This window comes from Xenopus laevis, chromosome 3L (genome assembly GCF_017654675.1).
Source record: "Xenopus laevis strain J_2021 chromosome 3L, Xenopus_laevis_v10.1, whole genome shotgun sequence".
Taxonomy (NCBI): Eukaryota; Metazoa; Chordata; class Amphibia; order Anura; family Pipidae; genus Xenopus; species Xenopus laevis.
The window spans coordinates 84,681,836-84,696,409 of record NC_054375.1 but is presented as its reverse complement, the minus strand read 5'-3'; the positions used below and the strand labels follow the sequence as shown (position 1 = coordinate 84,696,409).

At 37.3% G+C, this 14,574-nt stretch overlaps 1 protein-coding gene across 10 annotated transcripts in view; it reads left to right on the top strand.

Moving 5' to 3' along the window:
- Positions 1-14,574, top strand: part of LOC108711202 (membrane-associated guanylate kinase, WW and PDZ domain-containing protein 2) — a 441,642-nt gene that overhangs the window by 108,447 nt on the left and 318,621 nt on the right. For all 10 annotated transcript variants that reach the window (XM_041586534.1, XM_041586537.1, XM_041586536.1 and 7 more), the window contains exon 2: positions 626-742. In XM_041586534.1, the coding sequence (XP_041442468.1) occupies positions 626-742 (117 nt within the window). The remainder of the gene's footprint in view (positions 1-625; positions 743-14,574) is intronic.

The following is a 14,574-nucleotide window of genomic DNA, read 5'->3' as shown; positions in this document are numbered from 1 at the left end:
TTTTTCATGCTAGTGTTGCTCCCCAACTCCTTTTAATTCTGAATGTTGCTCATGGGTTCAAAAGGTTGAGCATCCCTGAAATAGAAGATACTGTTTTATTATTGCAGAGAAAAAGATAATTTTTAAAATTTTTAAATATTTGAGGAAATTGGAGTCTATGGGAGACGGCCTTCCTGTAATTTGGAACTTTCTGGATAACAGGTTTCCAGATAATGGATCCCATACCTGTAAATCATTTGCTGACTTAGTCTTTATTCTTTAACTAGACATTAAGCCCGTTAAATTAACAGGCGCTAGAACATATGTAGTCAGACGGTCCGTGGGGCACATGCGCAGTAGCGCAATCCCATGGACACAGGACTGGATGAATTCGCCAGAGACGGTCCGTGGGGCACATGCGCAGTAGCGCAATCCCACGGACACAGGGACTGGACGCAGAGACACTTCAACTTTATTATATAGGATAGTTTTGCCTATATTGATGATGCACATAATAAAGCAGCGTGTACAATTTTGCTTACTTTTCAGGGTAACTGACTATTCTTTAATTGAACTATATGAAAGATTTGTGGATGGTTGACTTTTCTTTATTTGCTTTGGCCTTAATTCATTTCTCATTTTTCAGGAGGCATCGTTGATAAAGACCTTCGCCGCTACCTCAATTTACGATTTCAGAAGGGTTCAGTGGATCATGAGCTACAACAGATAATAAGAGACAACCTCTACCTCCGAACAGTGCCATGTGAGTACTCTCCACATTCAGTCTATCATATCAAACACCGTGGTTATGCTTAAAAGGTTACATGTTTTGGTTATGAGAACAGGTTCAGCATAATTGCTTTTTTTTGTTATCTGACATTTAAGTTAAAAAATTGAGTTTCTAAAAAATAAGAAAAACTTTCCACCACCAAGCTTAAATGATATTGCTTAAACCATTAACTATTCACATTGAAAAGAATACATTTTATTATTTAAAAACACAAAGAGGCTAAGCCATTTGCATTAGATAATGTAATTTACCTTCAGTGCTACAATAATTTCCTTAAAAGTGTGTAATTGGAAAAAGGAAGAATAAGAACAAACTGTATAACAGATCAAAACCGTTGTGCTTGTTAAATAAATTTTTTGGTATCAGACTGGATAAGAGGCATTCACAAGAGTTCACCCAGTAAACATAAAAAATAGATCACAGAGTAAATTTTGTGTTAGAATTGCAGGTATTTTTATAGCACTGACTGTAAACTGGTAAACAAGCCAAATGTCCTGTATATGAGAGCATTCCGAAAATTAGTTATAGCCCTTGAAGTTGAAAGGCTCTGCTGAAGGAAATCACATGAGAAAGGGGAGGACTGAGTTTATATTTGAAACAAACACTATATGGTACAGATATCAGCAAATTAAATGAATGCAACTGGTGAGGCGAATAAACCCTGTGCAGCTTTCATCATAGAGTTGAATGCCTAGAGGATATCCATGTTAGAACGAGATTGTTACCTTTTCTATATAATTAGTTACCTTTTTCATGTGTCTCATGAGATCCCCTGCTGCCATTGCTGGGAATTTGGTTTAGATGGATTATGCTATTCTGTTTGCGCTCTGTTGGCATATTGGGATATACAATCTAGGCAAAAATTGAACATGTAAAAAAAAGAAAAGTTTTAAAATATCTATCCGTATATATGTATGCCACATGCAGAATGCAGTGCCATTTCACTTTAAAATACAACATTGTCAGAAGTAAGTACCTGGCAGCTGAGTGAATTGGTGCTCTATGCACGAAATCTAGAGCCCGGTTATCATCAATCATGCACCAAAGGCTTTATTCTATATAAGGAGAATTGCAGACCTGGAGTTTTCATCCTGTTAACTCCCAGTAATTGGAATAAGAATTAGGCAAAGAAAAATGCTACATCAACTTCCATCCCTATACAAGATAAGGGCATACAACAATCTATGCTTTAAAGAGTATTACAAGGATAGGATTTTCATTTCCTGTAGTCGATTTCGTAAAGGGCACTCATGTTCAGATATTGCAGGGAAAGGATTATGTATATATGTAACTGAAAGCTGGAATATATCTGCAGTTTATTGATTAAAAATGGTTACATTTGAGATTTGTTAAAGAGTTGTAGCTTCAGCCATCACTTTCTTGAGCTTCCTGCTGTGTTCTGTGTTATTGTTAGTATTTTCGAAACACAATACTATATTTGTTATTGTTGTTGTTCGGTCATCAAGAGATTCTCCCCAAAAAACTTGGCAATATAAAAGGATTCATACAGAGAGGAATAACATATGTTTTTTAGCAGTTCGATCCTGACCAATTGGAACTCTAAAAGACATTGCAGGCAAAATGCCTAAAATCACACTGCATGTCGAAATGCAAGTTTCTGTTGTGCTGGGTTTTCACATACATTGTAGTATGATACAGGATTATTATTCCTAATATATTGATTTAATAAATAAAAAAAGAGCAAATTCACCAAAATGTGTTCTACTTTTCTTTTCAGCTAAATTTATATCTCAGCATTTAAAAGTTAAGGCCCCCTAATATGTTGGTCGGTTTGGAAACAATTTTCTGCTTTACTGACTGTGATTCCGTTTATGCTGTTCATTCCCACAATAGGCATTTCTGCTGCCATCATCATTTAAACACGACACAAAAAGTTTGTTGTAGGTGGTGATTCAAGTGAGAATTTAAAAGCCTTATTTCCATGTTTTACTTATATTAGGTTTTTCTGTCAAAAAGCATACAGCTACAATATATTTCCTTTTTTTAGGAGAAGGATGGCAGGCAACAGATTGTACTACACAAGCTAATAATAGGAATTTCACATAAAGGGGCATCACACATATATTGTTGCTGTCCCTAACATCATTTTTTTTGGGGGGGGGGTCTTTCGAATTACAGTATGAACATTGTAGTGTACAGCTCACATCTTACTACTTCCACTAACGTGTTAGTTACTTAGAGTTGCACAACTATCATTGTACTTGCTGCGCACATCCCACTGGAGTTTATTTTATTTTCCTTGTTAAAGAACAGTCAACTGGAAGAAGGATTGCATTTAAAAGGAATCTTATAACAAATTATGAACATTCAAGCTCTTGGAGTATATTATTATGATTTGCTAGTTTTGGTGCAACTAATCCATTATGGACAGGCTGGCATTCAGTCCACTTCCCATACACAGTAACTGCATCATTCAATCCTGATTTGTCTCATTTTACAGTGTTGTTGTACATTGGTAAATGTTAGAAGTATTAGTACAACAATCATAAGGTTATATGTCAGCTACATTGGCAGTTTATAGGGTATGTAATTTATAGGGTATGTAATTTGTGGTGCAGAGCCAGTTAGAGCCAAATCTGCCTTTTTGTTGTTAATAACATGTTCTTTTGAGAGACACATTTCTGCCTTATAGCACTGGGGTGTTAGGCCTGCAAAGAGTATGTGAATGTGACAGGGATGTTAGTTTGTGAGATCCACTGGGACAGAAACCTTTATGAATGATATATAATATCTGTAAAGTGCTGTGGAATATGTGTGATACTACATATAACTATATAGGACAATTTAAAAAAAAAAATCAGCAAACCCAATGCCTCCCCCCACCAGCACACACAAACATTTAACCCTCTTGCTCACAGACTGGGAGAGAGGACGCACAATTTCTAAAAGAGCCAGAATGGAATTCAAAACATTAAACAGTCACCCCTGTTGTTTGAATCAAGGGTCTCACCTTGCCTCATGGCAAAAACAAACCTCTTGGCGCGAGTGTCATTGGTGGTGCTGACTCAGTTTAGAGATAACAGGGAAAAAAAGAATAGCTGCGTTAGCCACAAAACTGCTTTCACTCGTATTTCTAAATGTTTTCAAATATGAAATACTAAACCTCTGTATAATGCATTGTTCTTTTTGCTTCTATTCTGTTGATAGTGCTCAGGAGAATGCAAACTAATATAAATTCACAGACAAACGTGTGAATTTTTACTGTATAGTATATATTTTTCTGCAAATTGGAACAAATAGATTCCATGCTGAATGCCTGACACTTGTAAATAAAATATATTTCCAGTATAAATACAAGTCAATTCTTGGTTCTAGGGGGATATATCATGAGATGACTATGATCATTTATTTATATTGTATCAATGTTTTTCCAGTTTAGTATATATATTACTGCTATGCATGTTTATGGGATACAATTAGCTCTATGATCTGGACTGTTACAAAGCTTGGCTGACTATACAGTGTATGTGCGCTCCAAGGCCTCTGACTCACTGGTTGTATTCTCCGCTGGTGTTTTAACTGGCAGAGGAGAGTCCAAATTCTCCTGTGCAGCCTTTCACTCATTAAAATAGAATCTGCCAGTAACTGGTGATGACAGACAGATATAGCCAGAAATGTGTAATAGAGTGTTTTTTCATCTTGCAGAGAATATGCCCGGTGTGCCTTTATTAGAACTGTCTTAAGCCTGTGAGCACCAGGAAACATCAAAAGAGGCTGGCACATGCCTGGACCCACAAAGTAGTAGAGCCGGAGTCAGATTGTAAAAGGTTTAAAAGCTTACATTTTATTCTCAAAAATTAAGAACCAAGGCCTGACGCATTTCGTGTCTACCAGGGACACTTAGTCATAGGCTTAACATCGAATACTACATACAGGATATTGAAAAGAGAAGAAACCAATGGTTAACAAGTAGGCAGAGTTACCAGGTGTGCCAATCAGAAAAAAGGCATTAGAGCAGTGAGTGCTGGTACCATTACATTATCTATCTCCGCTGTTATGCTTACTGGCACTTGCAGGGCTAGCAAATTAATCCCAAAACCAATTAGACGATTACTTGTGACCAAGTTTTGCTCTAACCAAACGAAATAGATTAGAGGGGAATATAATTATTCGTATGCAAGATGTAGTGGAAGAAACCCCCTTTAAACTATTTATACTTAAATGTAGGCTTGTACTGATATTCAAATTACTTGTAAAATCTCACAATTTCTGTAAAGATTATTCCTATTAACCCATTTGGTTGTTAAAGTAACTAGTGGCAACTACCTGCAAATATCCACCTGTTATATAATTTATTTCAATTGATACCAAGTGAAAGGTGGCTTTTGCAATAGTGATTCTTACAAATATTACTATTATTACAATGTGAGTAACAAAAACCTCCATGAAAGTGCCTTATGCAATAAATTAAAGTTTAAGACAACCAAACATTACACCTTGATGATTTTTCCTCAATGGTAAAACACTTTAATTACAATTAATTCAAATTACATGCTCATTTAATAGTGATTCCCACAAGGGGGTATTCAAATAATATATGGAAACACCAATTTAACCTAAAGTGACTTGTGCAATAACTTACAGTAGTTTAAAATATCACCATATTATTGTCTTGAGATTTCAGGTATATCTCAGTATATAAATTAAATGGAACCTAGCCAGACCCCCATTTAAGGTAATGGAAAGTTGGAAAATTAAAATACAGAATGCCTTTCATTATATCTTGTATAGGACTAACCAATTGTTATGTGAATTACCTGTTCCCAAGAAAATAAATAAATGCATTGAATTAAACACAATCAGGTGATAAAATTATATTTACACTCATTCAGGCTACAATAGATCACTTTTAAAAGATGACCATTAAATGTCAGAGCACAATCTGCAAAAAGATTATTATTATTATAGTGTAGGCCTTTGTTTGATCTGTGTTGATTTACATGGAAGGACATCATTCTGCATGCTGCATTGTTCCTTGGTTAGTTATCTATTCTTATCCCTTCCTCCCTGGTGAATATATAAATCTGCACTGAAGTAAGTAATATAAAGCCTTGCCTTCCCAAGATAGAGCCATTAACAAACACAAAAGGGCAACGCTGAGATGCCTTGTTCCTTGCATTCAGTTTTCTTGCCAACTGTAAGACTGTTTGATAGATTTTGAAGAGCCAAAATTGCCTTTTGTTCCACTCAGCATGTTTTAATAGACTAGTGGTGGGCTATGTCTGTAACCTGACAAGCTGAATGTTTTAAGGCCTTGAATACTGTTTGTGTAGGTATATTTGAAGCATCATTTCTTTTTCCCTAGATACATATCCTTGATTGATACCCTATCTTAAAATGGCTTGTGTGCTATTGGCAATTCACCTTGCAATACCTGTTTGTTTCCCAGTAGCTTTTTGCTGATAATAACAGATTATAATTACAGTTCCTTAAAGTGAAGCTGCACTTTCTAGTGCTTTATCAATGTGCACCCAAATTATGGTGGATATTTAAAAATAAATATATTTGCTATTAGAGACAGGATTTATTAAATATTTTATTAATAATGCCAAACTCAGAAAGGACAAATATATGGGGTTGACATTTAGCATACTTCCATTCACCTCAAATAATTGGTTGAAATCCATGTTTTAGTGCATTGGTTTATACAGTATTCTACTAAGATTTCTATATGAAAAGCAGGCTTTGCAGTACAGGGGTTGCAAGGCTGAGTATGGACCAGGGCAGATGGATGTTTGAATTCCCTGGATATGCCAGTGTTGTCCCTGAGGCAAGTCCCAAAACTTTACAAGACACATGCTAACTATAAAATTGTCAACTTTGTACCCATTTGGTTAATTATTCAACAAGAATAACACATCAACTTGTCAGAAATGTGCTGAAATGAAGAGCATTTGATTAGCATCAAGCCTGATTTCACTTGGGGCTCACAATTACCTACTTTAAGATGTGACCAAACTAAAAAAGGTGTCCTATAGTTAAAATGGGTAGTTTGCCTATAAATTAACTTGTATTAATTAAATTAATTTAATTGCAATTTAAAGACAATTTAAAGGGAAAAAGGTACTTTTTTTCCTTTATTGAAATATTCAGAGTAAATATGAAACAATGCAAAATATGTGTCATCATACACTCAATCCAACTGATTGTAGATATCCCCTTATGGAATTACAATAAACATTGGAAATAATGACTTTTGGTAATAGGAGGAGACAGCACCGGATTTGGTGGGCAGACGCCCGAGGCTGCGCGGTCTTGGCGCCCGGCTGCGCAGTCCTAGTTACCGCCCGCATACCCCCTCTGGTGCGAGTGCACATGTGCACCTACACCGGAGGGGAGCCAAACTGGTATATATATATTTAAGTAAATATTGCCCTTTTACATCTCTTGCCTTGAGCCACCATTTAGTGCTGGTCCCTGTGCTGCCTCAGAGATCACCTGACCAGAAATACTACAACTCTAACTGTAACAGGAAGAAGTGTGGAAGCAAAAGACACAACTCTGTCTGTTAATTGGCTCATGTGTCCTAAGAAGTATAGTTTGTTTGGGTTGTTTGTGTGCACCATGAATCTTACAATCCCAGGGGGCGGCCCATATTTTTTAAAATGGCAGTTTTCTATTTTTGATTACCAAATGGCACCTACTACTAAAAAAAGTATATTATTATAAAAATGGTTTGTTTACATGAAGCAGGGTTTTACATATGAGCTGTTTTATTCAATATCTTTTTATAGAGACCTACATTGTTTGAGGGGTATAGTTTTTTGCATTTAGGTGCAGGCTCTGCATACAAGGGGCAAATTTACTAAAGGGCGAAGTGGCTAATGCTAGCGAAAATTTGCCAGCATGACGTCATTTCGTTACTTTGCCGATTTACTAACAGGTGCTGGCATAAATTCGCTAGTGAAGTGGACCTACTCTTGAGCTACTTCGCACCCTTACACCAGATGAAGTTGCGCTATGGCAAAGGGACGTAACTACACTAATTCACTAACTTGCGGATTTTACTGAATGTTACCTCTTGCGCCAGACTTGCCTTCACCACCTCAGACCAGGCGAAGTGCAATAGAGTAGATAGGGCTTGCTTCAAAAAAAGTTGAAATTTTTTCTAAGTCTCAAAAAACGCTGGCGTCTGCTACATATACGTCCATTGTACTTTAACTTAGCGCCATAGGCAAATTAGGCATCACTAGCGTAACTTCACTTTGCTTGACGAAGTAACACTAGCACAACTTCGCTATCTTTCACCTCCCTGAACGCAACTTTGGATTTTATTGAATTAGCGCCACCCTGGCGAAGTGCGGTGAATGCGCCGCTAGCCCATTTTCGGCGCTTAGTGAATTTGCCCCAAAAGGGGTAGTACAGGCAGTTGGGCAGCCCAGTAATATATTTTAATGTTTGGAACGCTTAGTTCTCCTCTTTGTCTAGAAACCATCATGGTTTGTTAGAGACTCTAGGGGGTTTAGAATTTCATAAAAACAAGAATAATTACCTCTGCAAGGTATTAATAGCACCAAGGAGAACTGCATTTTTCTAATCCATGACTGTTCATACCTCCCATATCTCTCTTTTTAAGAATTCTGATAGTGATTTCCACTGGGCAAGTAATTAGCTCCATATAAACCATCTGTGAGGGATGTTAATTTAATACCCAAATATTTCAAATATGGACAATATAATATTGAGGGCTTGTGATTTGGCATGACTGATTGTTAGCTTACATATAGTGCCAAACTCAGTAACCATGTGAATTAAAGTGGGAAGGGTTGTCAAGGGTTTTGACAACAGTCTGCACTCTGCAGCAGTAACATGTCATCAGGAAATAGGCATCATTCATGATGAGTCCCCATCAAGTCAACCTGACATAACCTGCCAGGGGTTCCAGGGCTAGGAAAAAAAGGTAAGGGAGATAATGGAAAAAGTTTGCCCCTCATGATGGAAAATAATTTGCCATTGAACAATTGCTGATGGATGCCTATATTTGTTGGTGAAATTTTGTTCTAAAACCCTATTTTTGCAATATATACACTAACTACTTCCATGGCAGAGAGTCAAACGCCTTATAGACAGCCAGAGGAAGGATCATGCTTGGATTTTGGTATTGTGGATATTGTGCAAGTATTTATGTGTGTGAGTTTTAAGGGGAACTAAAATCTAATACAGCATAATGCTAGAAATGCTGTGTTTTGTATACTAAACATAAACGTACTGCCCCACAAGCCTAATAAAACAAATGATTTATGCTTTCAAAGTTGGCAACAGGGGGTCTTCATCTTCTAACTTTGTTAAACCATTTTTGCAAGACCAAGACCATGCACTTGCTCAGTGTGGTCTGGGCTTCTGTTGGAAGGCTAAGCTTAGGGATCATCATAAATTATCAAAACAGCACAAGTCAAATAATATCTGCCAGAAGCCGATACAGACTTGATTAATAATCGGAATATGCAGACTGCACTGGGTCCTGTGTTGTCATGGAATCTAATGTGGATTTTATGGTATTGTTTAATACAAACTTTCTCCAACTTTGCAGAACCAATGGCTACAGCAAAATAATCCTTCAATGAGAATCCCAGTTTATCAGTTTAAATCTGGCTCCATGATTTTTTTCCCTGCCACTGGATTTGGAAACATTAAAGGGGGACATAAAGGCAAAAATAAAATCCAAAACTAATCTCTACACAGTTGCTGACTGCTCTACAAGGAAACAAACAAAGCTGATTGAGTTCTGGGAAGTAAGGTGGGGGAGGGCATTCCCCTGATGTTTGATTGTTTCCCTGCAGAACAGTTAGGGACCGTCTGAAGTTTCCTATCTGTAGCTGTCAGAGCAAGTAAAACGAAGTGGGAATTTCTCTGAATACAGTCAGGTTTCTTATAAAAACGGTTCACATGTTTTAACTAAAGTATTTAAAGGTTGATTTTTCAGTAAAAAATGGGATTTTATTTGTTTGCCTTTACATACACTTTAAGGGCAGCTTAATAAACATTTTCAATCTTTCTGCGCACAAAGCAATTCTTGTTTAAAATACACATTATTTCTGCTCCAAACTGATTATGTAAGTATATACTGAAATATCATCATATTTTTTTAATTTTTAAGTGTCATGCATTATCCAGAGTTTCTTATATACATAACATTTCCATATGCAAGAAAAGAATTACTGAAATCTAATTTTAATGCCCTTTACTTTCAAATCAAATGTATTGGGCTTAATACAACGAGATGTAGGCGGAAGCAATGATGTTTTATAGCTTGAGTGAGCTGTTAAGTTAGAATTGAATAGATTGCTTTACACAAGAATTGTTTGCATACTGGTTCCAACAAGTACATTTTATCTTGCTTATGTGAGATCTTTGTCAGTATGTTCTTTCCTAGTGGCAGAATGCATATATTACTTATATTCTGCTAGTTTGTTAGTATACTGATTTTATTTTCAGAATTTCATTTTATTTATTACAAAGAAGTGCCAGTGCAAGTGCAAGATACAGCTCTAGCAAAAAGTATCCTCCATTCTTAAATTCTAATTTCATGTCAAGAGTCTGCTTCAACATCACAATATGATATGCATATTAATTGTCATCTGGATTATTTTGTGCATGAGTTGCTTACTGATTATTTCGGTTAGTGGGATATAAATTGAAACTTTTTAATGTGCCAAGCATGTGGTTTTGTGGGAACTGTATAGTGAAGAAATTAGGAAAAGAATGAGAGCACTTAAGGTTGAAAAAACAGTTTGGTCAAAATATAACACCTTAAGGGTGGTGGTACATGAGGCTACTGGTGGAGATAAGTTGCCCAGGGCTTCGTTTTCTGAAGTCATCTGAAGTTGCCTCCTGAGGAAACACCGGGCGACTTCAGAAAGCCGAAGAGATCCGAGTGACATTCCGCCAGCGATTTACATTCTAGCTGGCAGGAAGGCATTTAGGGGAGATTAATCACCCAAAGAAGAGGTGAATTTGTCGCTGGGCAACTAATCTCCCCTAGTAGCCTCGTCTGCCACCACCCTTAAGAGCTGCTATAATTAAAGGGATACTGTCACGGGAAAACATATACATATATTACCTATATTACAAAATGCATCCGTTAAAAGCACTCCTTCATCAGAATCCTGCATTGAAATCCATTTTTTAAAAGAGCAAACAGATTTTTTTATATTTAATTTTTAAATCTGACATGGGGCTAGACATGTCAGTTTCCCAGGTGCCCCTAGGCATGTGACTCTGATGTCGTGCTCTGATAAACTTCAGTCACTCTTTACTGCTGCACTGCAAGTTGGAACAATATTACCCCCCTCCCTTCCCCCCAGCAGCCATTCAGCAGAACAATGGGAAAGTAACAAGATAACAACGTCATGTCTTGTAAGAGGATTATAAAATAACCGGAGGGCTATGGTACGTAATAAGAAAAGATGTGGAGAGCCAGCTTGATATGATGGCATCCTAGGCAAAACTGAAATTGCAGGCTTAACCAATAACTTTTGTATGAAGGAAGCAGGAATAACTACACTTACCTATTAATATTTGTATTTGATAAATGCAAAAGAAAAAGAATAAAAGTAAAAATACCTAAATTAAAGAGGGTCTTATAGCGGTTTATATAAATGCTGTACAATGATTTTCTACAATGTGGTTCATTGCACCTAAATTATATCTCTTGTTTCTGGCATTAATATAAAAATACAGATATAGGAAAACAATTGTGTGCTGTTTTGCTGAAAGGCTGTAAAGCATTCTTGCAAAGTGACTTTAAAGCTTTGAAATCCTTTGATAAATCTCAGGTAAAAATGAAGTCACATCTGATATTCATTGTGTGCCCTTGAACAGGGCTTTGGTGACATTGAAGTGATAGCCACAACGAAACTGCAAGAAATTAATGGGTAAATTATTGAACTGGTCATGCTTTGATGCACAATGATAGCTGTGATGCTATCACTTATTAAGTCAAAAGTGCTGTTCTCAACATGATAAAGATTATGCAGCTTTTATTACCATGAAATTTACCTCAGTGATATTGACCAGTAATCTGTAACAGACTGACTTTGCTGCTAGTTGCATCGTCACATATTTGTCATTGAAGCTAGGTTATTCCTTGTGGGAATTAGCAATTAGATTTGACTGGTGTTTTGCAGACAGGATACTGAAAGGACAAATCTGATTGGTTGCTATGGGTTACTGCATGCGGCAATAATGGTGAGTGTTAGTACATGAGCCAGAGTATCTGCAAAATGTTGCAGATACTCATAGTCAGATTTAATAAATGCTGATCTGGATCATCACCTTCTGGGGGATAACTTTTATTAGTGCAACCGTTACTCAGGAAGCTAGATTAGCTGGTCATATGGTTTTCCTGTAGGGGTAGAACTTTAATCTGTGTTCAGACACAACATGGAAGGACGAAGAGAAAGGAGTTACTGTAGAGAAAGCCTTAAAGGTTATCTGTTATTATGCTATTATTATATTTTATCTAACCATTGTAAGGCACCCATTTCTGGAACCATAGATTTTTTTCAAAAGATGTAATGCTTTATAGCTGAGGGTTGTTCCAGCTATTAGGGTAAAGATAAACAGAGCTACTAGAAGCAAGCCAGGATTTGTGGCAAGGCCTGGGCCTAGAGTGGCAGAATTTCAGGAGCACTGGAGACACGCACAGCAGTCACCAGTGCTGTACAGACCCAAAAGTTAAAGATATGCACATGCATGCATGCACGCACACACAAGATGGGGCGGGCAGGGGGATGCGGACAGGGAAGAGGGTCGTGGAAATGGAAGGGGGATGCGGACAGGGAGGAGAAAGGGGGAGCAGCGAGCGGAGCCAGCCTAGGGGTGCTGGTTTGTAAATCCTGACCGGACTAGTAGCAGCTATTTGTCACAGCTACAAAATAGATGACAGTGATCATTCACTATGCTAAGACATTACTGGGGGAATGTAAAAAAAATCGCAAAGAGCAAAACAATTTGCACAAATTAGAATAAAAATGTGCATTTCGCAATGTAATATTCTTCCTTTAACTGTTATTGCATTGCGAATTTTCATTGCGTATTGCGCACTCTTAAGAAGTGCTTGAAGGTACATAATCTTTTGGAGCAAACATAACATCTTTTTCAGTAAGAAGTTTTATTACATTCACTGCACATTGGTACAAACTATAAAATTCGCAAACCTTCCTCCACTGTCGGAAGTGGTCGCTAAACAGTTTCCAGGTTTGTAAAAGCTATATTAAATTCGTGCAAAGCAAAATTTGTTTGCATAGAGGCATAACTTTTCGCATTGCAAATATTTTTTCCTTTACCAACTTTTATTACATTCCCCCATACGTGTGTTTTAGCAGAGGCAATTCTCCATATTGTCTATGGCAGGGTATTTTTTTTAGCATTTTGTAGCCACAAAAAGTAGTTGCTACTAGTTGCTTTGTGTGTCTTCACCCTTAGAGTTGGCGCAGAGGTACATTTCATTATGTTTGTTATATATGCCTTTCAGTGCCAGGCCAGCCTGGGCAGACGCCCTAGGCAGCCCAGCTGATTGGAGCGCCCCAGCAGCGCACACGCAGAAAACGTGTGCGCAAAGAATCTGTTGTGCGCGAATGCGCAAAAGAATGTGTTGTGCGCGCATGCGCGAAAACATGAGGCAGCGCAAAAAGGGAAATCGCGCATGTGCAAACTGACACAAGCGGCCAGAGGGGGGACCGGACTAGGGGTAGGAGAGGCAGAAGGTGCGTGCCTGGCGCCCCTCCAGTTTTGCGCCCTAGGCACGTGCCTACTCTGCCTACCCCTAGTTCCGGCCCTAATGCCTTTTGAAGTAGAACAAGAGTGAGAGAAAGTAATTTGTGTGTCTGTATGTACTGTAAGTGTCAGGAAGATTATACGGGAATGAATGCAAATTGGCAGGGGTTGTTTCTGGCACCTCCGTGACCATGTGCCGTTTTCTTAAATTAGATTATATTGAAAATCAGGGAGAATTCTAATAAATACAAGATGCAGTGATTGAATTTAAAGGAGCATTTTGGGATTTATCAAAATTCAAATTAATGAATTTTGCATTTTAAATCAAATAAAAACTTGAAAACAAATAACTTGATTGAATGAAAACATGAAAAATAAATCAATGCAGCAAATTCATATTCTACTCATCCTTTTCAATAGGTATACCAACTCACACAAAAACACAAATTGAAAAAATCGCTTACATTTTTAAATCCCATTGATGAACTCTTTTAAATGTCAAATTTCTACATTCTAGGTTTTTGCACTTAATTAATCATGCAAGCTTTGAAAACTCTGTTGAAGTTGTGTGTTTCAGAGTAGAAAATCAAATTGAGATAACATTTTGAATTCAACTTTTCATAAATCATAACCTCTATAGTAAACAATATAGGGCTCATTTACTAACACAATACAAATCATTATGAGGAAAAAACAATGCAGAATTTTTGATACATTTCCAGCATGAAAGCAGAGGTCCGAATATTAGTGTGTGCAGCAACTTGCATACACTATACCAGTGCAGGCACATCTATATTGATAAATCACTAGCAAAGGTTATTCTTTGTCAATATGTGTTCCAGTGGTGTCAATGACCAATAACTAACTAGCTAAATAACCTTCTAGCTTGGCTTCCAGGGATACCTAGGAGAGTATGATTTCCCCAAACATCTCACACCATACCTTGGCTGCTCCTGGCTCCCCAAAGGGGAATTTTTAAGTGAGCGTGATTTTGTACTTTGCAATTGCGCTTGCATTTTTAAATGAGCCCTTACTTAGTGGGTTGTTTATCAAAATCTGATTTTATC